This window comes from Propithecus coquereli, unplaced genomic scaffold (genome assembly GCF_000956105.1).
Source record: "Propithecus coquereli isolate 6110/MARCELLA unplaced genomic scaffold, Pcoq_1.0 Scaffold155, whole genome shotgun sequence".
NCBI classification, from domain to species: Eukaryota; Metazoa; Chordata; class Mammalia; order Primates; family Indriidae; genus Propithecus; species Propithecus coquereli.
This window is the reverse complement of record NW_012139969.1, coordinates 438,293-462,448: the sequence shown is the minus strand read 5'-3', so window position 1 is coordinate 462,448 and position 24,156 is coordinate 438,293. Positions and strand designations below refer to the sequence as shown.

The window sequence follows — 24,156 nt, the reverse complement described above, 5'->3', positions numbered from 1 at the left end:
CTCCCCCCACCCCCAAGCCTGAGGATGGACCCTATGGGGAGTTAGCAGGGGCTACCAGCATGGTTCCTGATCTGAGGCTTTATTACACAAGAGGTGACTGCTCCGTGCTTCAGGCTGGGGAGGCAGCAATGAGGAGTCCCCAAAGCCTCCCACCCTTCCACAAACAAAACCCCACCGCTAGGGACTCAGTCTGGTGGAGGCTGAAGTACGAGCAACAGGGACTGCACTTGGAAGGGAGAAAAGGTGAGCTTCAGGCGGTTGTCCTGAAGGGGCAGGTGGCCAGCAGGATCTCGCTGCTCCAGGAGGTCACAGCTGGAGAACAGGAGGGGCCGTGAGGGCTCTGTGAGGGTGGGACTCCTACGCCCGCCCCGAGCCCGCGCCGCGACTCACAGGATGGCCTCCTGAATGGGCAGCGAGGTGTGCAGCCAGCAGTCCACGTGGCTGCCGTGGGCCTCATACAGCCGCAGCACCAGCGCGCGGGTCTGGCTCTCGGGGCTGGTCTCCGCCTGCGGAGGGAGGCGGGCGGTGGGCGGGGCTGGGGCGGGCTCAGCACGGAACCCCGCCCCTCCCCCGGCTCGCCCCGCCCCTTGCCTGCTTGACAGTCTCCAACACCACGGCAGGAGAGGACAGGGAAAAGGCACTCCAGGAGGTGGCGGGCGCTGGGCCCGGGACTGGTAGCGCCAACAGGGGGAAGTTGAGGCTGTAGGCAGCACGGATAACTCCAGCATCCTGAAAGGAGCCTGGGGTACAACCGGAAAGTGATGCTGATGGAGAATGGGAGCTACCCCCAAAAACCCCTACAGGGGGCAGAGGGTGGGCCAGGCTGCTGGGGTTTGTGCTCAGAGAAGGGCAGAGGTGTCTAGGGCTGCAAGAGGGCCCCGCCATCTCCAGCACTCACTCACCCTTGTGTGGCATCAGTGCATAGGTGAACTCATGGCGTCCCATGTCAGCAGTGGCGTCGGGGGCCTTAGGCGCCCGCAAGCTGAGGTGAGGAGGGTGGGTATGGCCTGGGCTGAAGCTGCTGCAGTTCCACCCCAGGAAGACCCACATCGCCACGCCAGCTCCCGGGCCTGCTCGGTACCCACTCACAGCGAGAGGCTGAGGACGCTGCCTCGCACTGACGCTCCATACTTGCAGTCGTTGAGCAGGGCCAGCCCGAAGCCGTGCTCTGACAGATCCATCCAGCGGTGGGCCCATACCTGGAGGGCAGATCCGAGACCCACTTGGTGGCCCCATGCCCCTCCTTGTGCTCCCAAATTCCACAGCTCCTGTCACTAGGGTGAGAACAAGCTCTGGAACCACAAGATTGAATTCCAGCTCCCACTCTAGGAGGCCCTGGGCATGCCACCCAACCTGCCTAAGCCTCAGTTTCCTCATCTGTGAAATGGGGATAAATAATAGTACTTACCCACTGAATGGTCGCAAGTATCAAACTAAGTGGAAAGCATTTAGCACAACGCCTGGCACACGTTAGGAAGCAGCAATGTTGATCCTCCTCCTCCTCCCCACCCCACACCACACAACTAGTCTCTCTCCAGCCAGGGAGGAGTCCAAGCCCACCCCCATCCCCTGCAATGTCAGACCTCAAATCGAGCCCAGTCCCAAGAGGTGTTGTAGTGGGTGGGCCGCTGCAGGTGCCCAAACTGGATCTCATAGGTGGCCTGGGAACAACGCACACGGGCAGGGAACTCCACCTTCAGGAACTTGTGGGCCTCGTGCCAGTGCACCTGGGGGTGGGATGGAAGGTGGGGGTGAGGGAAGGGAGAGACACACACAGGCCTGGGGCTGGCTCCTTCTCACGAGGTGCCTCTGGGGAAGATCACCACCACCACCCTGGCCCTGCTACCTCAGTGTGGAAGCGGACGTAGGGGCAGCCAGCATCCAGCACCACCTCCTGGCTGAGCCGACTGCTGGGGGTGATCTGCAGCAAGAACCAGGCGCTGCCCCGCAGGCCACCCTCAGTGCCCACTGCCAGGGTCCCTGCCTGGCCCAGCACCGGCTTCCTGTGGATGGGGTGGGGGTGGGAGGCACTAAGCCAGGGGGCTTGTGTTCCCACTGCCCCACCACCCCCAAGTCCTGCCCCACCCATACCGTGTCTCTAGGTGGTAGTCCATGACGTCCCAGGCATCCCAGTACAAGGGGACATCATCAAACAGCACAAACTGGTTCCCCACAGCACCCTCTGCAACAGCCTCCCTGGAAAGACGTAAGGATTGGTGCTTTGCAACCGTACAGCTTGCTCTCTCCAGCCACGCTTAGTGGGGTGGGACAGAGTAAACAGGCCCCAGGGGACAAGGACCCCTAGCCCACCCTGCCTTGTTCTATGTGTGGGTCCCAGCCCAGAGCCACTGTGGGCTGCCGTGGGCAGTGTTGTGGCCATGAGACAGAGGAAACGGGATCTGGGACCCACTCGTGAGGCACTGGGAAAGGACAGTGAGGAGTTGGCACCTGCCAGAGGCCACCAGGACCAAGGACGTCAGGCGGCCAGTCGGGTCCAGCCTCACTCGGATGATGCCATTGTCCAGAGTCACGGAACCGTCAGTCTCGGTGAAAGGGGGCCGTGAGGCTGAGTCTGTAGGAGCTTCCCACAGCCAACTCACCCCCATCCCCACCCCACCCCCACCTTGCCACTTGCTCCAGGTTGGAGCTCAGGACCCCCAGGTTGTTAGGAGCACCCCAGGACAGTTCCTGCCCCGCAGGACCTGCTGGGACTCACCTCTTGCGCTACGAACACAGGCTGCTGGGGCGGCAGGGGCTGCAGTGAGGCGGGGGCAGGAACAGGAGCATAGCCCATGCTGGGCACTGTCACCAGGGCTGGGGGTGAGGTCTAGGCATCAGTGCAGTCTCCTGACCTTTCTGGAACCTCGCTCAGGTAGGGGTGAGGGTGATGGAGGATGTGGCTACTATACTCCAGCCTAGGGCACCCCAAGGCAGAGATCCCCAGGGGTGTTCCTGACCTCGTCTATCTGGTCTCAATCCCTCCTGAGGTAATAGCGACCCTTCCCTCAGCTCATACCTAGGCTGTGGGCCCCGCCGGGCTTGGGCAGGGCCAACACTTCAGTGCGCTTCCAGGGCAGCGTGTTGACGATGAGGAGGCCCTCGGGACCTGGTTCCCCAGCACACAGGGCCGCGGCTGCAGTGCTGAGCAGTGCATTGCCATGGGAACGAATGTCTGAGGAGAGATTAGCCGGTCATGGGTGGGCGATGGGTCGGGGATGAGCCCTGAGTGTCCCACAGGGGATACTCTGGGCTCAGTCCTGGGGTTGGAGAGAGTGGCAGGACTGCTGCCAGCCTCACCTGCATAGTGGCACATGGCATCCGCTGCCACCAGCTGGATGCAGCTTCCAGTCACCACATCATGGAACTGGTTCAGAAGCAGGAGCCTGCAGGGGCCAAGGGCAGGGATGGAAAAGGCCAGGAAGGACAGCCACAGAAGCATCTGGGGTGAGAGCTCAGGTGGGTGGTAGCAGGCAGAAGCCAGGCTGACCTCCAGAGGTGCTGCAGCTGGGCTGCTGGGTACAGGAACTGGGCGCTGCGGGCCAGGGCCAGGCTACTGAGCAGCTCCACGTCATGCAGGACCCGCTCACACTCCCGGTTCCCCTTCTTGATCTGAGCCCAGGTGGGAAGATCAGTCTGGAGTCTGCTTAAATGCGCCAGATGCCTTCCAAAGCCCTCCCTTGCTCAGACCTCCGATGGCTCCCCAGGGCCTCCTGGATAAGGCCTTTTGCAGGTGACCTGACTCTAATGACGTCCCTCTCTCCCCTCAGCCCAAACTCCTCTTTCTTTAGGGGTGCTCAGTCCTGCCTCCAAGCTCTCCTGACCAACCCAGTTTGCATTTCTCTCCTACAAGCTTCTCCTTGGAACACGAGCCTCTTCCCCCAGATCGGGGCTGGACTTTCTCCCCTGCTTCCTTCTCTGACCCTCTGCAGATCAAGGGCACACGCTCCCTGCTCGACTCTGCAACCCGCCCCTGACCTGGGCATGGGTGGTGTAGGTGCCATTGTGCAGCTCCAGGAAGAGCTCCCCGACCCACGTGCACAGCTGCCCCGAGTCACTCTCCAGCGCTGAGAAGAGTTGCTTCGGAGAAGACAGCTGCACCCTGAGGGAAACCACAAGCCTGGGCCTCCCAGCCATGGGGGCGACCTGGCTTACCCTTCTTCTACGCCAGAGCAGACAACAGATCAGTCCCAACAGAGAAGAGTTACTCCAGAAAGCTCCCCATCTACACAATGCCAGCCCTAGACAACCCAGGAGAGCTGCTCTCTCCAGTGGATTCAACCTTCTTCCTCTTGCCACCCTCGGCTTTTCCCCCAGCCCACCCCCAGGGTGAGAGTTTGCAGGAGCCAATGGTCCAGGACTAGAACAGGACAAGGCCCAGGGGCGGGCTTGGGCCACTGTCTGAGTGGAAGGCAGGGCTCACAGCAAGGCCGAGGCTGGGGTAAAGGAGGGCTGAGGGCTACTGGAGGCCCGGCCTGACCTGGGCAGCCCATCGGTATTGCCCAGCCGCGTCAAGCGGTCCAGCATGGTCTGGGTGGGGCCACCGCCCCCATCCCCGAAGCCGAAGAGGAAGGCACTATGGTTAGTCCTCCCCTTGTCCCGGTTGTTGGCCACAGTCTTCAGCACCTGGACAGGTAGGGGCAGGTCAGTGAGGGTCAGCCTAGGACAGGCCAGCCCTCTCCAGCCTGCCCCCACCCCCGCCATTAAGTATCCGCTCACCTCGTCCACGCTGCCCTGCATCCCATAGGAGTCGCCAGGTGGAAAGTGCACCAGTACATGGGATCCATCCAGCCCCTCCCAGAAAAAGGTATGGTGCTACCGGTAGGGAAACAGAGGCAGGGAGAACGGCCAGAGTCAGGGCTGAGGCAAACTCGGTCCTGCCCCTGCCTGCCGTGCGACCTTGCTGGAGGCCCATCCTCTCTGCGTGGGGGTTTGGTGGTCTGTCCGGGACTCCTCAAATAAGCCTGGGGAGAGGTGAATGGGCCACGTGGGGCCGAGGCCAACTCTACCCTGACCCCGCTGGCTCTGCTCACCGGGAAGGAGTTCACCAAGTTCCAGCTCAACTTCTGGGTCAGAAAGTGCCTGATGCCACAGCCACGCATGATCTGGGGGAGTTGTGCTGAGTAGCCGAACGTGTCTGGCAGCCAGAACTGGAGGGAAGAGGGCCCTTGGCGGCTGGGAAGCAGAGCTCAGGCGGAGCCACCCGGCCTCAGCCCCTCAGCGCTCCCTGCCCACGGCCCGGTGCAGCAGCTCCCAGCCTACCTCAGAACACATCTTCCCAAACTCCTGCAGAAAGAAGTTCTGGCCCTGCAGGAACTGCCTCACCATAGCCTCTCCACTGGGCAGGTTCCCGTCCTGGCAGTGAGGGAAGAGGGAGGCAGGAGCTCAGGCCAGCCCCATTCCCCGCAGGAGAAGGAGTTATAGCCGGGTCCCAGGAAGTGTCCCTCTCCTCGAGTCAGGCCTGACTGTCCATCTGCCTGAGCGAGGTGCCCAGGACCGGCCACGCAGACAGCCTGCTGTGGTGCTGGAGACCCTCCCCGCCCTTGGACTCTCAGGCCTTGGGGCTCCAGGGACTAACGAGCCCTGCCAGAGACAGGGTGTGAATGGCCTGCAGAAGGTCACCACGCGGCCGAGGAGGGGCCTGGGCCACATGAGGGAAGGCCATGACCGTATGGACCGAGGCTGAGGAGGTGCCAATACACTTACCATCTCCACCCAGGTGCCCCCCACAGGCACGAACTGCCCGCGGCAGGCAAACTCCTGGAGCCGGGCATGCAGACCGGGGTAGTGGTTCCTCACCCACTCGAGCTGCTGTGCCTGGGGGGCAGACGGGGTGGGACCTGAGCCAGGAGTGACAAGGACCCCACCCAGGGCCGAGCATCTGGGGCCCAGTGAGTGGCTGAGGGTGGGGAACAGACCTGCCCCTCAGGCCTGAGAAGCCCTCAGAGCCTACTGAGCCCCAGGAAGGGCTAGGTGCCTCCCCTGCCCCCACACCGCTGTCCCTCTGACCTGGGAGCAGGCAAAGATGAACTCAGGGTTCTGTTCCATGAGCTGCACGGCTGTCACCCAGCTCCGCGCACATTTCCTTATGGTCTCTTTGAAGGGCCAGAGCCAGGCTAGATGGGGGTGGGGGGTGGGGGGTGGAGGGAGAGGCAAGGTCCTGACAGGTCTCTAGCCCCAGCCCTGCCCCGGAATCCTGACCAGGCCTAGGGTCGGTCACCTATTCCCCGTCCCGTCCCCTTCACTCTGGAAAACCCTGTGGCATCCTTCCTAAGCCGTCACTTCGAACCACTCCTGCAGGAGAGGAGGAAGAAATGGAGAAAGGAGGCCGGCAGGGTCAATTTCACGGGTCAGGAAACGGAGGCCCCTGGCCGTGGGACAGCCTCAGTCTGAGGCTGGACGCCCTCCAGAGCATCCCATCGGAGGCAGCAGGGATTACTCTGCCCTTGCACGTGCTGAGGATACCCTGGAACGGGGCACAGCTCCCCGGATGGACCTGTCTGGCCTACCAGTTCCTTCCTTACCAGCCCAGAACCCCCACACCTTACCCCACCTCTTGGCACAGCACAGGAGGAAGCCCTTGTTCTGTGATTCGGAAACTTTACTTGCATCACGCTCAATACCTTGGGGAGCTTGCTAAACACGTGGCGCTCTCATAAGCCTCACAGACACTGCAGATTCTTCAGGTTCAAAATCGAACTCCTGATGCTCCCCAGGAAACCCACCCCCTGCGTTTGAGGCCCCATCTCAATAATTCCACATCACTCCTCTCTGAGGACCTGGGTACCCTTGTCAAACTCCTGCCCATTCTTGCTCAGTTCAAGGTCACCTTGTCCAGGAAGCCTCTCTGGAATCCCCCTAATCCAGCTGGTGACTCTTCTGGGCTCTCTAGCCCCCCGCACTTATCCTCACCGTGGTACCAACCGTGCCTGCCAATTCTACGATCACCAATCTCTGGAATCCTACCCCCCAGTATCTATTAAAAGCATGGAGCCTCATGAGGCATCAGATTTTGTCAAAAGAACAAATGAAGCCATAGCTAACAAAGCCCACAGTCCAGTCCCCCAGCTCCATACAGATGGGAAAAACTGAGGCCCAAGAGGAGCAAGAACTTGCTGAGGATCATGCAGTGCTTCTAAGGCACAAGCAGGGATTCAAGGGCATTCCTGCCTCTCCAGCCAACCCAACCACCTGTCGGCCTACCTGTATCAATGTGGCAGTGCCCTGTGGCATGGATGGTGTGTTGGCTTTCACCACCATGTTGGCCAAAGAACCTGGATGCCAGGGCCTGGGCCATGGGGAAGGTCTCAGGCCGGGCAGGGTCACACACATTCACCATCTGGTTAGCTGTGTACAGGGCCTGGAAGCTGCGCTGGTTGTCCTCCCCGAGACCCTGCAACAAGGTTCTGCCCCTTAAGCCCCTTCTCAAGCACGGCCTCCAGAGCTAGGGTCTGGGGGGTCTCCCAAGTGTGTTCAGCAGAATGCCCCCATCTCTACCCCTTTGCTCCTGCTGGCCCCTGCTCAGCACCGGCTCCACTTCCCCTTTACACAGGAAAATCCTCTCAACCCTCAGGCAGGAACCCTCTTCCTGCTATGGATTCTGAGTCCCACTTATCTGACCCAAGAAACAACCAGCCTAGAGCAGGGATCTAGGGGGTGATGGGGAGAGCGGGGGTGTCGAGTACCTTGGCTATGCCCAGCAGCAGCTCAAGGTCCACCAGGAGCTTATGGACATCCCGGTGGAACACGGCCAGCTCGGCCCGGGTCAGCTGGAACGTCTTCTCGGGATCAGGGGCTGCAATCATGCTTCCCTTCCCAGCCCCCAGGAGCCCACTGCAGGCCACTTCCACGTACAGGGTCAGGCTACAAACACGAGGAGGCAGCCTCAGGTCAAGGAACTGGCAGAGGACTCTGGGGACCTGGGGAGGGAGCATCCAGGAGGCATCCATCGGACCCCTCCCCATTCGCCTCCAGGATCCACCCCCCAGAGGACCCCACAGTGTCAGCTGTGCACACAGGCCGGGAGGTAGAAACACCAGACTGAATCCTGCTGATGAGTGGTCTGCCTCAGTCACGGAAAATAAGTAACTAAGTGTGGAACTGTGTGAATTACACTGCTGTTTAGCCTTCTATTTTCCAAGCTGTCTCTGCAGAGCACTGCCTTGGTCTGGAAACCCTCTTTGCATATTAAAAGCACCTTTGGATCTCCCAGGCTGGACCTTCTAGACCCCTAGATCCATCAGTCAACATGGGTGGGCCTTTCACTGGAGAAGCCTGGGAGGCTGTGGTGCCGCTCTACTCAGACTTCCTCAGGGAAGCCTTCCCGACCCTCCTCCTACCCCTCCGCTAAGTCTAGAACAGATTCCTCCTATCTAGCTCCCAGAATTTTCTTTCAGGGCCCTCATCAGTTTTGTAATTATATGAGCAGATTTGTCTCCCTTTGCTGTCAAGAACTACATCATTCAACACGATATTCCCAGTGTCTGGAGACATCGCAAACACAGTGTTCAATAAAATATAAAATACACTAATGTCTAAGAAATGTTTTTAATGGTGTCATAAAATGCCCATGGTATAACATGGAATGTGGAAAGTCAGGATGCGAAATATCAAAGAAATACGATCTCAACTAGTAAAAACTATGCCTGAAAGAAATACTAAGAACATGAATGCTGAGATGTTAATAATGGTCATCTCTACTCTAGGTGGTGGGATAATAGCAGTTACTTACTTCTTTGAGTTTTCTGTATTTACCACAATAAAGCAAACATTATTTTTATAGTTAGGAAAAAATCACGCTTTCTAAAAACAAACTGTGAGATCTGAGGATGGTTGTGCTAGAGGTGGGGTACTTCTGAGATCACTCTAGGTCTCAGCTCCTTGCCTGCTGGCACCCCTTCCCCACAGTATTGGTAGACCAGCGCACAGGGACTCACCCACCTTCGGGGGTCTCCTTCCTCCAGCCTGTCTGTCAGGATATAGCTGGTCTTCTCACCCTCTTTGGTCAAACCCTGGCAGGGAGTGGAGTGAAAGATGGGGCCTGAGGCCTTTGAACAGTTTGGGTGAAGTGTAAACCAAGAAAAGTCAGACCTCTCCACCTGGTCCCCAGCTCTGGGTCCTCTCTCCCAAGCGGGGCCAAGCTCAACAAATCAGAGACCCCTGATAGCAGGTGCCCCACCTCCCAGAGCAGCTAGCACCATGACCACCAAATAATACCTGTTTACCAGTGGAAAAGCCCATGGTCTTTAAGGGCCATGGACAGGAGTTAGGAGGCCCGGGTGTGGCTTCTGGTGGCCTCTGCACTCCTGAATAAGTATCTGAAGGGAAACTCTGTAAAGTCAGGGATAGGTTTGCCTCATTCCCCACTACATCCCCAGTGCTTAGTACAGGGTCTAGCTCAGAATAAACACCATGTGACATGTGCTGAGCCAGAGAACAGAGGGAGAGAATGGCTCTGCCTTCTTTTAGCACAGGAAGAACAGTCCTAACCCCAGATTGAGAGTCAGTCTGATTTGAAATGGAAGCTGTGTAAACCTGAGCAAGTAAACTAACTAACCTTGATATATCTCAGTTTCTTAATCTGTAAGTGGGCATAAAGACCTACCACAAAGGATTATAAGGATTAAACCTGATATGGTTGAATGCATGAACAAGACACTTAACAGTGGTTATATCTGGGGAATGGGATAGGGTGGTAGGGAGAGATTCATTACTTCAGGGGAAGACTTAAAGTTTTTACTTCCTACTATCTAGAACTGTTTGAAACAATTTTCCCCATAAGCATGAATTACATACAACAAAAATTGGTTTATTGAAAACTAGGGACCCATTACACAGAAGCCCAAGTGGCAACTTCCCCAGTACTGAAATCCTGATATCACTCTGCAGACAGAGCCACTCAGCTGTGGTTCACCAGAGACGAGGGCTGAACAGTGGTGACACCTGACCTTAGGGTAGGGATCCTCACCTGGACAGGCTCCCCATCGCGCCACACCAGACCTTCTCCATCACTTTCCCAGCAAAGGTGAACTTCCTGGCCCACCCACGCCTCTGGGATGGTCAACTCCACCCGGAACCAGCAGGTCCACCATCTGCAAGAGAGCCCTTGTGATGACCGAGAGGTGGAAACCCTGTCCTGAAATACTTCCTTGGGTTAAAAGGTCAGCAAGAGCTTGAGGCTTTCTCCAAGAATCTGTAGCATCAAAAAGGTCTCAGCTTTGAGCCACAAGATAGAACAAGGGCTGGGCAGCAAGGTGAGGGAAAGAGGCAGAGAAGTCAGGGGTCCATGATCCGACATCGGGTGCCCTTCCTAAAGGGTGTGCAGACGGCGGGGATGGGAAGATGGAAACTCTCCCCTCAAGACTCTGAGGGACCAGGGTGCTGTTCCCAGCAGAAGGTGCTGCTCCACCCCTTGTAGCTGTCTAGGGCAGGTGGCCAACAAAAAAGGCGTGGCCGGGGCTGGGTAGGGTGCCGGCAGTGGGGTGTGGCCTTCCCTTAGGCCCGCTAGCCCCTCCCTCCCGCTCGGTGTTACCCACGTCGGTCCGAAGCTGCAGCCGACCTGCGCGGGGCTGAAGTCCTGCCTGACTGCCTCTTGGTAGGGAAGCCTCTCGGGCGTCAGGAAGCTGGAGAGCGCGGCCACAGGGCAGTTTTCTCCGAAGAGCCTGGGCGGGAGGAGCCGGTGGGCGCGCGCTCGAGCCTCCCCTTTTCCTGGGCCAGCCGGCCGGTGGGGACGCGCTTTCCCTCGATCGGCCGCCGAGAGGGCTGCCGGGCAGCTCCACAGCCCATCCCGCCCCCTACCCCTTCCTCCCGGGCCCCCGCCCTGTCCGCGGCGGGCACTTTGCCCCGCGGCCCAGGTCGCGGCAGCTTAGGTTTCCCCCCGGAAGGCCGAGGCGCACGGATGCGGCCGGACGGCTCCCCACACGAGGGGCCACACCTGCCGCGGAGGTTACAATCGGTAAAATAGAGCGGCGACACGAACTTCTCCACTCGCTCCAGCGTGGTGCGCCAGTGCTTCAGAGGAGGCGCCCCCGCCATCACCGCGCCCCAGCTCCTCTCCCCGGAAGGCCCTGGCATTGCCGGCGCGGTCCACCGACCGAGACCAAAGGTTCCGGCATCTGAAGGGCGCCTTCCAGCCCCGGGCAGCTTTTCTTGCAACACCGGCGGCTCTTGGAAGCCCAGCTGCTGTCTGAACTTTGAGCCAGGATTTGAAACCTAGAAGCTGCGCTTTGGAGGCTCTCCTGTCTCGTCCAAGCTAGTTGGATATAGGATAAATCCCTAAATAAAATGGGAAATTTGACGATTAAAGCCGCCGAAGGTCCTGGGACAGAGACATAGGACCGACCATTCCGTAGAACGGGCAGGAACCTTGGCTGCTGCAGACCCAGCCTCTGAAGCAGCAATCACAGACCACTCACTGGCCCTGGCTACATCCGTGAACACGAAAACTGGTGTCTGCTTAACGCGGAAAGAGCCAGGCTGCCCCGGATGCGTGTTGTCATACTGATTGGAGAATATGGGGTTAAAGAGCAGAGAGGATGGGCTCCAGTGACCCTAGCTTCCTCTGTTACACGTTTTAATTTATGTGTATGTTGCCAATTCTTGCCCATCACCAGAAACTCTGCAAAGATTTTGAGATAGCAGATCATGGTCACAGCATTGAAGATTCCCATAGAATCTTCCCTGTAATTTCACCGTACAGGTCTGTAGAGTCCAGGGAAGCCCTAATGCCAGAAACAGACCTCCAATTTCATTCTCATCCCTAGTACTCCACTGGCAGCTTTACTTTTTTTCTCCTGGGGTTGCCAGAGTCCTTGTCTATAAAATCATTAGGAAGAAAAAAATATATACACAACATTAGCCCTGATATTTTAATGGAAATACTGACCAAGTTTACAACATTTCAAATGCCAATCACATGGAAAAGTGACTAAGTACAGAATACCAAATGTGATTTAAAATAAAGATAACTTTCTGCTGTATATAATGCAGGTTGGGTTTAGAGCTTGGAGCTTACATGTCAGACAGCAGAAAAATAAAAATGCTGTTTGTGAAAACCCTGGCTGCAGGTAAAGCTCCCTCTTCTATTGGTTGCATTGGTGGGCTGGGGTTTTCTCCTGAACCGGCCATGAAACCCTATCATCCTGAGCTGCAGGCAGGTGCTCTGGAGCTAACACGTGTGTGTGTGTGGGGGGGGGCAAGAGCTAGGGCTGCCCCTGGTCACACCCCATCAATTTCTCCTGTAGTCAGGTCAACATCTTTCTTGAGGGAGCACCAGGGAATAGGGGAATTGTTGCTTAGAACACCTCAAGATCTCTTCCCTCACTGAGCACATTATCACTCTACCTCCAAGTCAGGCACTGTCCCAGCTTTGCCCTAGAATCTCCCTTCCCCACAAGACTTTGCCATACTATACTGTGGCCCACAGTCTTCGGTCTGCCTACAACAAAAATGCTTAAAATCAGAGCAGTCTGCCATGTGTTTTCAAGGTCCAGGAGCCAAAAAATTTGTTTTAATTAAAAAAGAAAAAAAAAACAAAAAACAAAACCCACATAAAACACTGTTGGTTACAAATAAGACTAGGGTAATAGTTGCTGGAGAAAAATCTACCAGAGTACTGGGAAGGACTCCATTGGTCTTTGTTTAGAAACTCCAGGCTAACCACATATAAAAATCCTAATCATTCACGTTTAAATGCCTGCCAGTTTAAATTTATGTAATTAAAAAAATATATATCCCATGTGCAATTACTAAGGAAATGTATCAAATCCTCTCCCTCCCTACCCCATTTATACCACACACCTTATACACATTTCTTTCAAATACTGGCTTGGTATTTAAGTTGTTCACCCCCATCCCCAATAAGGATAAGAAAAAATATATTGAAATACAAACTACATACCTTGACAATTTACCCAAATATAAAATATTTTCAAATAGCTGAACAAGGGAAAAAAACGTACTAAAAAAAAGGAAGTATTCTATATTAAAATTTTGGAATATTTTGATTTGGGACAAGTGAAAGTGACTTAATTATTTAAAGTAAAATCCTGTTCGTACCCTGGATAAGGAACTGAAGCCAAATACCCTGCTTTACAATAGTTCTCTGGTGAGGACAAGGGACTTGGGTTGAGAGTTTATTCCTTAAGTAAGAACCAAGCTTTATTTATTTACAAAAAAAAAACGAAAGAAAGAAAAAAAGTTGAGGGTAAGGGGGGAAGACAAGTTTTACACAAAAGTACTACAATGGTAACTCCCTTTGGTAAAAAGTGTAATAAATGTCTTGTACATCTGTTCATAGGTACTAAATCTGAAGCCACATAGTACTATGGTACACAAGAAGCTAGAGCAGTTATGCTAGCACATCAAAGCATATTTCTTTTAATAAAAAATTGACAGTATGTACATTATTTACAAAAAAAGAAAAAGTTAAAAGTGTGTGTGTGTGTGTGTGTGTGTCTGAGAGTAAAGCTGGTGGATGGCACTAGGGTAGACTAGTAAAGAAGCAGGTACAAAACAGTTCCACGGGAGCTAAAAAGGATGGCTGATTTGAACTTGAGGTTGAGAACCAAAGGTGAGAGAAAGGGTGGGCAGCAAGGATTCATCAGGAATCAAATCCACAAGATGATCAATTCCAAAGCCAAACTGCAGATCCCAGGTAAAACCTAATGGGTGATCTTAAATGTGCTCAGGTGACCAGGAAAAAAAAAAAAAATCGAATCCAGTTTTTTTTTTCCTTTTGGGGTAGAGGAGAGGAGCAGTGACCATCACAGTTACAATCCATCTGAGCATTAAGTCCTTCCCCAGCACCTCCATCCAGCCAAATATGAACAGCATCCAGTTCCCTCATTGAAGGTCAGGCCACAGGAGACTCCAGTCTTAGCTCTGCTGGTGTGTGCAAGCAAGCTGCTTGTCTCTGTGCTTGCATGGATTTCTTTCCCCTCCAGGGCAGGCTAATACCTAAACCCCCTTGGGAAAAGTTCCAGCTCCACCTTTATAAAGTATTCACGTTTCTTAAAAGTAGCCCACTTGGTGCCAATTTGCACCAGCCACACACAGATCAGGTGGCCATGTCCCAGAGAGGCCCAGTGAGGCTTGAAAGGCATCTTCCTTGTTTCTTCAACGTGTGTGAGTGCACATGCTCACACACACACACCCACACACACCCTCGAGTTGTCTGCTCTGGCTTTGCAGTTAAGGGGCTTTGAATACTGTGCCATATTTGACACGATACTTGTTAATGCTCACAAAATGCAGGGTCTCTGTATCACAGGTGGTGGTACAGGGCACCAGGCCCTCCAGCCCCTCACCCATGAGCCACTTGCTGGTCTCTGCTGCCATTTCACGGGGCACATGCTCCTTGGTCCATTTATCTACCCAGGCTTGGAACCTCTGATGCAGACGCTTGCTTACACGTTCATGGGACTGCAAAACAGGAAAAGAAGACAAAAAAAAAAAAAGAAGTAGGACCAAAAAAAGCCCTTCAAATACAAAGCTCAATTTTCTCCTAAAGTAGCAAAGATGTGGACTCAAGTCTTAGATACTACTGGTTAGTTTTAAAAAAACAAAAAGGGGGAAAAAGGATTGTTTAAAGAGGAGAACGAAAGAGGTAAGAACACAGAGCATCTTTGAATGCTCTATGTTCAACAGGAAATTAAAACCCATAAAGCCCCCAAGAAATGCCAACATATGCTCTGAGAATAAGCTCACTGTTCAGTTTTAGCATACATTGGTATAACTTGGGGAACATGTTAAAAATACAGGTTTCCCTGGTTCTACCAATCTGCATTTTAAACCAGTAACCCGGCTGATTCTCATGTATGCTGGGTGAGACACAATAAGCCACAGCCATTGGTCACTTCTGTTAGCATGGTACAAGTCACTTCTAAAGACAGCGTGAAGCAAAGGGCTTAAAACCCACTCTCCTTCACTGTATTACCCCACCCTAGCCAGCAGAGGCCAGGCACAGCAGATCTTCAGTGGAGCATTATGTTCCCACCTATGCACTCAGCAAGTATTTACTGGAGCTCACGTGCAAGGTACAGTAGGGGATACAAAGATAAAATTGGTGTTGCCCAGCTCCCCAAAGAATTTGAATCAGAGATATGCAGACAGACATACAGCACACAGCAGTTACACTCAGTGCCATCAGAGAAGTACAGTTGACACTTAAACAACATGGGTTTGAACTATATGGAGCCATGTATATAGAAACTTTCTTCCAACCCTGCCACCTGAGACAGCAAGGCCAGCCTCCTCCCCATTCCTCCTCTTCCTTGTTCTACTCAATGTGAACATGATGAAAATGAAGACCTTCCTAATGATCCCCATTCACTTAATGAATAGTAAATATATTTTCTCTTACTTATGATTTTCTTAACATTTTCTTTTCTCTACCTAACCTTACTATAAGAATATAGTATATAATACATATACAAAATATGTTTAAACTGTTTATACTATTGGTAAGGCTTCTGGTCAAGAGTAAGCTATTAGTTAAGTTTTCGGGGTGTCAAAAGTTATACATGGATTTGACTGTGTGGGGTCAGCACCCCAAGCCCTGCGTTGTTCAAGGGTCAACTGTACATTAAACTGCTCGCCCAACATCTCCCCCTTGAATGTTTCCTAGTTCTTTCAAACTTAACGAGTTCAAAATAGAGTGTTTCAGCTGCCCCCAAACCTGGTAACCCTTTCCTATTATCAGATGAACCCCCTAAACTTTCCATTTACGCAGAAACAAAAAACTCACTAACCCAAAAATCAGTCAGGTATCATCCTTGATGTCCTCCTTTTGCTTACCTCCCCCCCCCATTGATCCAGCATCACATCCTGTCAATTACAACTCTAATTTTTTGTTTTTTTGAGACAGAGTCTCACTCTGTCACCCTGGGTAGAATGCAGTGGCGTCATTGTAGCTCACTGCAACCTCACACTCCTGGGCTCAAGCGATCCTCCTGCCTCAGCCTCCCAAGTACCTGGGACTACAGGTGCATGCCACCACACCCGGCTAATTTTTCTCTTTTTAATAGAGACAGGGTCTCACTTTGGCTCAGGTGGGTCTCGAACTCCTGAGCTCAAGCGATCCTCCTGCCTTGGCCTCTCATAGGCATGAGCCACCATGCCCAGCCATAGATCTCTAAATCATATCTACAATCTAATTCCTACAATTCTACTGTCATCCTAGTGGTATGATGGCCATCACATCTCATTTGGACAAGGGCAGCCTTCTGAGTGCTTTTCAACTCTGTACCCATACCCACCCCCATTCAACTCACAGCAGTCCTAAGTCCAAGCTATCTTTGTCAATGATGTCTCAAAGTACCTCTGACAAAACCCAAACCATGGCCTGCAAGACAAAGTAATGTGGCCTGTCTATCCTTCTAACTTCATAGAAGGTATGAAGGCAACCTTGAGCCAGAATAGTGATTTTAGCTTCTCGAACATGCCAAATCCTTTCCTCTTTCCCAGTCTTGCACTTGCTGTTTTCTTTGCCCTCAACTTTTCACCAGGATAGCTCCTTGTTATTATTCAGGCCTCAGGCATCACCTCCTTAGAGAAGCCTTCTCCAATGAGCTCAAGGCCTACATGCCAGTTACCCTTGATCACTTCATCTGATTTGTTTCTTTGGTAGTGCGCACTACATTACCTTATTTGTTCTACTTCGTGGTGGTAGTCCCCAGGGCCTGGCACAACATGTGGTACATAACTGTACCAAGAAGATTTCAAAACTGAGATATAATATGAAAATAGGATTCATACATGCCAAAGATCAGATACTGCCTGAATTGTAAATGCCGAGAGTAGCTTCACCAAAAGGTATTACCAGGTATTTACCTGCTCTTAGGGGTTGAATTGTGTCCCCCATCCTCCTCTAAATTTGTATGTTGAAGTCCTAGTTCACAATACTCAGAATGTGAGCTTATTTGGACGCAGACATGCACACAGGCACCATAAGAAGATAAAGGCAGGGATCTACGAGCCCAGGAATGCCAAAGATGCCCAACAACGCATAAGAAGCTATGACAGACCTGAACACATTCTCCCACACAGCCCTCAGAAGTAATCGACACTGCTAACACCCTAATCTTGGACTTCTGGCCTCCTAAAATATGAGACAACAAATACCTGTTGTTTAAGCCAGTCTGTGGTACTTTGTTATGGCATCCTTAGCAAACTAATGGGCTTTCTCAGTAATTCTCAGCTCCAAAAACAGGTTTTCATAAAGAATGAGAAACAATCAGAAGACTGTGGGTCTCCCTGGTGCTAGCTGGGGAGAGAGATGTGTAGAGAAATTCCAGTTGCTGGTTCTCACCTGATGAGCTCGGAGCAAGGCAGTCCTCCGGTACATGTAGTCCTCTGACTTGATCACATACACCATCTTGTAGGAATTCAGCTTGAATCTACATTCCAGCTTATCCAGGCTATCCACATTCTCCATGGTCTTCTTGCTGTTTCCTTCCTTCCCTTCCTTTTCCTGCTGCTCTCGACCTCGCTGACACTTCCGGATCCGCCGAAGATTCCTACAGAGCAGAAGAGCCCTACAGGATGAGAGCTTGACCAGACAGATTGCCGTGACTCCCCCGCAAATGAGTTTTCCTTATTATTTAGTTATATACATATAAAAATGTTTAAGGGTTTCATTGTAAAAAAATTTCAACCACAAAGATACATAGAAAAGCAGAAATCGTCAACAAATCCCCTACTCCCACTTCTCCAAATCCTACTTGCCTTGGCAAAGGTAGCCACTTGTTAGCAGTTTTAATACAAAACTTCTAGGCCTCTGTCTGTGAATTTACATATGTAATTACCCACTATCATTCTGCTTTGGGATTTGTTTTTAAGACAAAAGAGGTTCATACTATGTATTTTTTTTTTGTTTTATAGATTTATTTTCAAAGAGTAAAATACTTAACACAATTTAAATACAAGTCCAACAGAATTACTCTATTAACGTCAGCAATAATGCCAAAATGCGTTCTCACGTCCAGACACTCGCCAGCATCATCTGAATCTTCTCTCAGTGAAGCAAGAGGGTCTGATATTTTATTCATATATATCCTTCTTATCTGCAATGTAATCTACAATTTCTTGTGGATACATTAACTTTTCTGCATCTATATTGGGAATTTCAAACCCAAATTCATCTTCCATGGCCATGATAATCTCCACTTGGTCCAAACTGTCTAAGCCCAGGTCTTTCATAAAATGAGAATTTACTGAGAGCTTCTCTGGGTCAATCTTGTCATAGAGTTTCAAGACACAAAGAACACGGTCCTTGATTCCCTCCAATGTCAAAGGGGGAGCGTCCCTATACTGGCGGCACAAATGTGTAACTTGACTTGGAACTTGTGCAAGCACCGAGGCCGGCTGTGAAGCCCCGGGCCTTGTCTGGGTCCACGCGGGGCACAGAGTGGTGCTGAGTTGCCAGGTGGTGGCTAGCGTGGGGACCTGGGGCAGTGTGAAGGCTGCGGGCAGACAGCGGACACAGGAGGAAAGGACACAGCCGCCATAGCTACGCCGACCCAGGATGCCCATACTATGTATTTTATACTCAACTTTTCATTTAATGTCATGAAGACTTTTTAAATTTCACTACATAAATCTGTCTCATTCTAACTTCTGCAGAGGAATGTACGCCAATTAAATCATTCCTTAACAGCCTCTCTCAACTGAGGGCCTCATCTGAAACACATAAAATTATTTGAATGCCTATTTTTAAAAATTCCCCCAAAGATGGTATAAACTAGGGCCATTCTACACACAAAGGAAAAAAGATAACCCACAATCACTGGATGCCCTAGGGGCAGGTACCGAATCCCTTCCATACCCCGTGGAGCAGGGCTACCAGCTAGACGGCTATTGTTTCCCATACTTTGCTATTAAAAACATTGCTTCATTGAGTATCTTTGTCTACATGTATTTTTATAGGACAGCGAGTCTTTGGTCCAAGGACCCTTGGGCATCCCCAAGACCCTTTCAGGAGATCTGTGAGATAAAACTATTTCATAATAATACTAAAACATTCTTTGCCTTTTCCACTGTGTTTACACTTGCACTGGCGGGGTAAGAGTCATGCTGAATAGAAGAGCTGTGGTGGCACCAAACTGTACTTTGAAGTCTTTGTACGAGAATGTGACTACCCACTGGCATTAAGTGAAAAGCCAGTTTCACTTAAGAACATCGCTGATGAAGCAGTAACACTTTTTATTAAATCCCAGCTCCTTAGTTTACATCTTTTTTTTTTTTTTTTTTGAGACAGAGTCTCACTCTTTTGCCCAGGCTAGAGTGAGTGCCATGGCATCATCCTAGCTCACAGCAACCTCAAACTCCTGGGCTCAAGTGATCCTCCTGCCTTAGCCTCCCGAGTAGCTGGGACTACAGGCATGCGCCACCATGCCCGGCTAATTTTTTCTATATATTTTTAGTTGTCCAATTAATTTCTTTCTATTTTTAGTAGAGACGGGGTCTCGCTCTTGCTCAGGTTGGTTTCGAACTCCTGAGCTCAAACGATCCGTCCGCCTCGGCCTCCCAGAGTGCTAGGATTACAGGCGTGAGCCACTGCGCCCGGCCAGTTCACATCTTTTTAACATGCTGTATGATAAAATGCAACTACACATAAAGTACCTTTGTGTAATAGAGTACAATGGTATTCTTGAAGAAAAGCACTTAAGCAATTGCGCTGAGTTGTAAAAAGATCACCATTTTTACTTGAAAGAAATTACTAAACTTAGCTTTGGCCAAGAATGGCAGATATTTTCTCAAAAACGAATAAGGACCTATCACTCCAAAGAAAACAATGTTGCCAATGATAAGATTTGAATTTTCAAGCAAAACCAGGAATTTTGGTAAAACTGGTATCAGCCACCCTGAGCTTGACAGCTTCCCAATACTTGAAAATGTTTGATAAGATCAACGGTGATATTAATCAATGTGATTTTTGGGGGAAGGCATTGTAAAATGTGTCAACATTTAGTAGGTCTGCATAACTTAGTGAGCTAGTAGTTTCCAAATCACCAATCGCATGAAGTTACAAAATCATGGATGAAAAAAGATTCACTCAAAGTACAAGATAAGCCAATGGATTTTGACAACTATATGAAAAGCTCATTAATATTTCAATTCATATTGCAAGTAGTCTTGAAGAAACTACCACTGGTAAAGTCCCAAAACAATAAATGTTGGCGTGGATGCGGAGAGATAGAACACTCCTACACTGCTGGTGGGACCGCAAACTAGTGCAACCTCTGTGGAAAGCGATATGGAGATACCTTAAAGAGATACAAGTAGAATTACCATTTGATCAAGCAATCCCATTACTGGGCATCTACCCAAAAGAACAAAAGACATTCTATAAAAAAGACACCTGCACTCGAATGTTTATATCAGCACAATTCACAATTGCAAAGATGTGGCAACAACCCAAGTGTCCATCAATACATGAGTGGATTAATAAAATGTGGTATATGTACACCATGGAGTACTATTCAGCTTTAAGAAACAATGGTGATATAGCACCTCTTGTATACTCCTGGATAGAGCTGGAAAACATTCTATTAAGTATCCCAAGAATGGAAAAACAAGCACCACATGTACTCACCATCAAATTGGTATTAACTGATCAACACATAAGTGCACATATAATTATGAATAAGATTTATTGGGTGTTGGGCGGGGGGGAGGGGGGAGAAGGGGACGGGTATTTGCATACACAAAGAGTGTGATGCGCACCATTGGGGGATGGCCACGCTTGAAGCTCGGACTTGGGGGGGGAGGGGGGAGCAAGGGCAACATATGTAACCTAAACATCTGTACCCCTATAATATGCTGGAAAAAAAAAAAGAAACTACCACTAGTAGACTTTTGTTGTCATATCAAAGAAGAATATCCACAGTTATCAGTTTCAGTTTTAATTTTTAACTTGATAAATACTACTAGTATAATCCACATAAATAAAAATTTTTTGGAGTGCTCAAGCTCTAAGAGTGTAAGGGGTCGCAAGGCCAAAAAGACTGAGAATTTTAACTGTAAGAGAGGAAAATCATTAGAAACTGAAGTTGTAGGGTAAAGGTTCTACATATTAACTGCCCTGCCCTCTGAATGATTCCATCAATTTCTATTTTTTCTTGCAATATATTAGAGTGCCTCCCTCTGCACACCTCTGCAATATAGATTATAAATCTTTTAAAACCTCTGCCAATCTGGTAAGAGATACATAATGATATGTATGTTTACTGTAACATGTCGTAAGCATGCAGACTATGTCTGTTTTGTTGCGAGGAGGACTTGGCACAGAGCAACTACTCAAAATCTGTTAGAAGAATCAATGAATGGAGAGCCTGGCAGGGCTCTCTTTGCTGGTACCCTTTTTCCATGTTCTCATTAGGAGACAAAATCTAGTAATGCTGGGATGATAACATTTTGGAAACATAAGACATGACATTTCAATTCTAAACTTAAAAGTTTAGAAGGAAGAAAGCCACTCTACCTATTTTCTACTTCTGAAATTCGTTTTCATACTGAAAGGATCAGCAGTACAAATTGCCTATATACAGGGGACAATCTTTAAAATTCTGTGCAGAAAAAAGTTAAAAGGCCGGGTGTGGAGGCTCATTGCCTATAATTCTAACACTTTGGAAGGCCAGGAGTTTGAGATCACCCTGAGCAATACAGCAAGCCCCTATCTCAACAAAAAATAGAAAAATGAGCCAAGTATGGTGTGCAACTGTAGTCTCAGCTATTCAGAAAGCTGAGGTGGGAGGATGGCTTGAGCCCAGAAGTTTGAGGTTGCAGTGAGCTATGACGATGCCACTACACTCAAGACCCCATCTCAAAAAAAGGGGAAGTTAACATAGCAGGACTAAGACTGCTATCCTTTGAAAGGTCTGCTTATAAGACTGGCCCTTGGCTGGGGTCTGGGATCTTGGATTTTGGGGAACTTTCCACCATTCCCTAAATCATGTTAGTGGCTCACTGTACCTAAACTGTTTTTGTACATACTATCTGGCTTATGTTGAAAATCTGCGTTCCTTCTGAGAGTTTGGAATTTTGGTATATGCTAGGCACAGGGTGCCTGTATGACTCGAACTCAATAAAAACCCTGGCATAGAGTCTCTAATGAGCCTCCCTGGTAGACAGGATTTTATGTGTGTTGTCACAACTTGTTGGAGGAATTAAGAGCGTCCTGTGTGACTCCATTGGGAGGGGACTCTTGAAAGCTTGAGCCTGGCTTCCTCAACTTTGCCACAGGCACCTTTTCCCTTTGCTAATTTTGCTTTGTATCTGTTTGCTGTAATAAATCATAGTCACAAGTATGACTACATGCTGAGTCCTGTGACTCCTCCTCCATCAAACCTTAGAGACTCCAACATGCATTCACATCAAATGGAGGGAAGTAATTGCTGATTCTTTAAAACTCTCACCTCCCTGATGCTTTGACATGTGCTCTAGGTAAGCCCATGTTTGTAACAGCCATACAAACCTTGAAACAGCATCCTCAGCACATAGAAAAAATGAAGAGAATATGTGAAAACCAAGAATCGGAAGGTAATTTAACTCTCCATTCCTCAACCACGCACAAATATATAATGCTGACAGGTGACTTGGCTCACTTACCGTGGGAGAAACACTGGTTTCTGTGCCAGATGTTCGCGAAGCTCAGGAGAGGTAGTATCGGAATTCATGTATCGCTCCACATAGTCTGACCAGCGCTAGGATGGTAAACACAAAACAGAGGTGGAGGGAAATCACAAAAACTGAGCTTCATCCTCATCAGGTAGTACAGTAAACCCCATGACAAAAATGCCTGAAACTGATAAATTTCAAGATCAATAAAGTCCCTTTCTATAATGACATGCTTTTTACTTGGTATTGGAACACAGATTAAAAATTCTGTTAGCAATGCCACAAGTTTCTCTGATGTATTACAGCTATCAGAAGTCATAAATGGTTAGAAGCTGGCTCATAAGTTTTACTTCCCCACAGAAAGCTTTGTTAAAGAATAGAATGTATAGTGGCAAATGTGTGAAAATCAGTATTCTTCACATTAAAATATGGACTTCTGGCATCTCTTGGGGAAAAAAATTGAAAGATCTGGCAGCCACAAGCCAATATTCCCATAAAACAAGTCTCCCCACATATCCCTCCAACATCTTACATATGGCCTATGTCTCCTATTTGCATTACCTGCCAGAGTCAACTATGATAATCACATTTCTCTATCTACTCTGTGGGTTGGGAACTCCTGGCTTCATCTGCCCAGTAAAAAGTAAACATGACACAAAGGGTCAAGATGACACTGAGAAGATGGCACCTCATTTGTTGTTTCTTGTACTTCAGGAAAAAATAGGAAAGCTGCCAACCATGAGACTTCCTAAGAGGAGCTCTCTCCACTGAGTGAAGGATGAGGTGCCATCTATCACCAGGCAGCCCTGCTACTCAGTGGAAGACATGGTCGCAATGACCTACATGCTTGAAGCATCCAGGTCCTATCCTTAAACAAGCCTAAGGCAGCTTGGGCTTCGAGCAGATAAGGTGACAGGGCAAACTCTGGGGACACGCCAGCTCTGCCCAACATAAGAGCCTTGTGTATACTTGCCCATACCTCTGCTTCCACAGGGTCATCAGAGTTCTCCTCTTCTGTGTCCAGAAGCTCAATGGTCAACTGAACCTGGCCTTGGCTCTGAACGAACATAAGCTGCAAATAAGAAACTGAGTGTAAACAATAGGCCATCTCCAAAGCTATAACCTATCTTTTCAAGGGGGTGGGGTAGAGGGGCAATAAAGTTATAAAACTTCACTTTGATTGAAGAGATGAGAAAGATATTCAAAAGCCTGGGAAGTCAGAGATTAAAAAAAAAAAAAGGCAGAAGTCCAATCTTGCTACCAATGAAATATGTTAGAACAAAAAGTACCATTTCATGTTTCAAATGTCTTCAATTAGCTAAAACAATAATCAGTGTCAGGCCGGGCCCGGTGGCTCACGCCTATAATCCTAGCACTCTGGGAGGCCAAGGCGGGAGGATTGTTTGAGCTCAGGAGTTCGAAACCAGCCTGAGCAAGAGGGAGACCCTGTCTCTACCAAAAATAGAAAGAAATTAATCGGACAACTAAAAATATATAGAAAAAATTAGCCGGGCATGGTGGCTCATGCCTGTAGTCCCAGCT

The 24,156-nt window shown here is 49.9% G+C and overlaps 2 protein-coding genes and 1 pseudogene across 6 annotated transcripts in view; all 3 read right to left on the bottom strand.

Moving 5' to 3' along the window:
- Positions 1-63: 63 nt before the first annotated feature.
- Positions 64-11,062, bottom strand: MAN2C1 (mannosidase, alpha, class 2C, member 1). Of its 4 annotated transcripts, none has more exons than XM_012640586.1 (26): positions 10,931-11,062; positions 10,533-10,658; positions 9,965-10,088; positions 8,938-9,008; positions 7,683-7,860; positions 7,201-7,390; positions 6,007-6,113; positions 5,704-5,814; positions 5,260-5,352; positions 5,031-5,147; positions 4,717-4,812; positions 4,478-4,623; positions 3,976-4,099; positions 3,488-3,609; positions 3,298-3,383; positions 3,017-3,172; positions 2,717-2,827; positions 2,449-2,581; positions 2,092-2,196; positions 1,847-2,003; positions 1,584-1,727; positions 1,090-1,199; positions 903-982; positions 592-740; positions 391-506; positions 64-312 (listed from the first exon to the last, which is right to left on the bottom strand). In XM_012640586.1, exons 1-26 carry the CDS (start codon positions 11,029-11,031, stop codon positions 186-188), a joined length of 3,180 nt encoding a protein of 1,059 aa, XP_012496040.1. In that variant the 5' UTR covers positions 11,032-11,062; the 3' UTR covers positions 64-185. The 4 variants fall into 4 exon arrangements, with proteins under 4 accessions (XP_012496040.1, XP_012496038.1, XP_012496037.1 ...); XM_012640584.1 differs by having other exon boundaries at positions 2,449-2,543; positions 2,717-2,814; XM_012640583.1 differs by having other exon boundaries at positions 2,449-2,543; positions 2,717-2,814; positions 7,683-7,916; positions 8,934-9,008; positions 10,931-11,058.
- A 2,071-nt stretch (positions 11,063-13,133) lies between these two features.
- The window catches only part of SIN3A (SIN3 transcription regulator family member A), a 66,235-nt gene continuing 55,212 nt past the window's right edge, over positions 13,134-24,156 (bottom strand). The window contains exons 18-21 of one of the 2 annotated variants that reach the window (XM_012640581.1): positions 23,594-23,686; positions 22,606-22,700; positions 17,306-17,513; positions 13,134-14,418 (exon numbers count right to left, since the gene is read on the bottom strand). In XM_012640581.1, coding sequence (XP_012496035.1) covers positions 14,188-14,418; positions 17,306-17,513; positions 22,606-22,700; positions 23,594-23,686 — 627 coding nt within the window. In that variant the 3' untranslated portion in view covers positions 13,134-14,187. The remainder of the gene's footprint in view (positions 14,419-17,305; positions 17,514-22,605; positions 22,701-23,593; positions 23,687-24,156) is intronic. The other variant, XM_012640582.1, reaches the window with a different exon arrangement.
- On the bottom strand, positions 18,037-18,528 carry LOC105807226 (annotated as a pseudogene).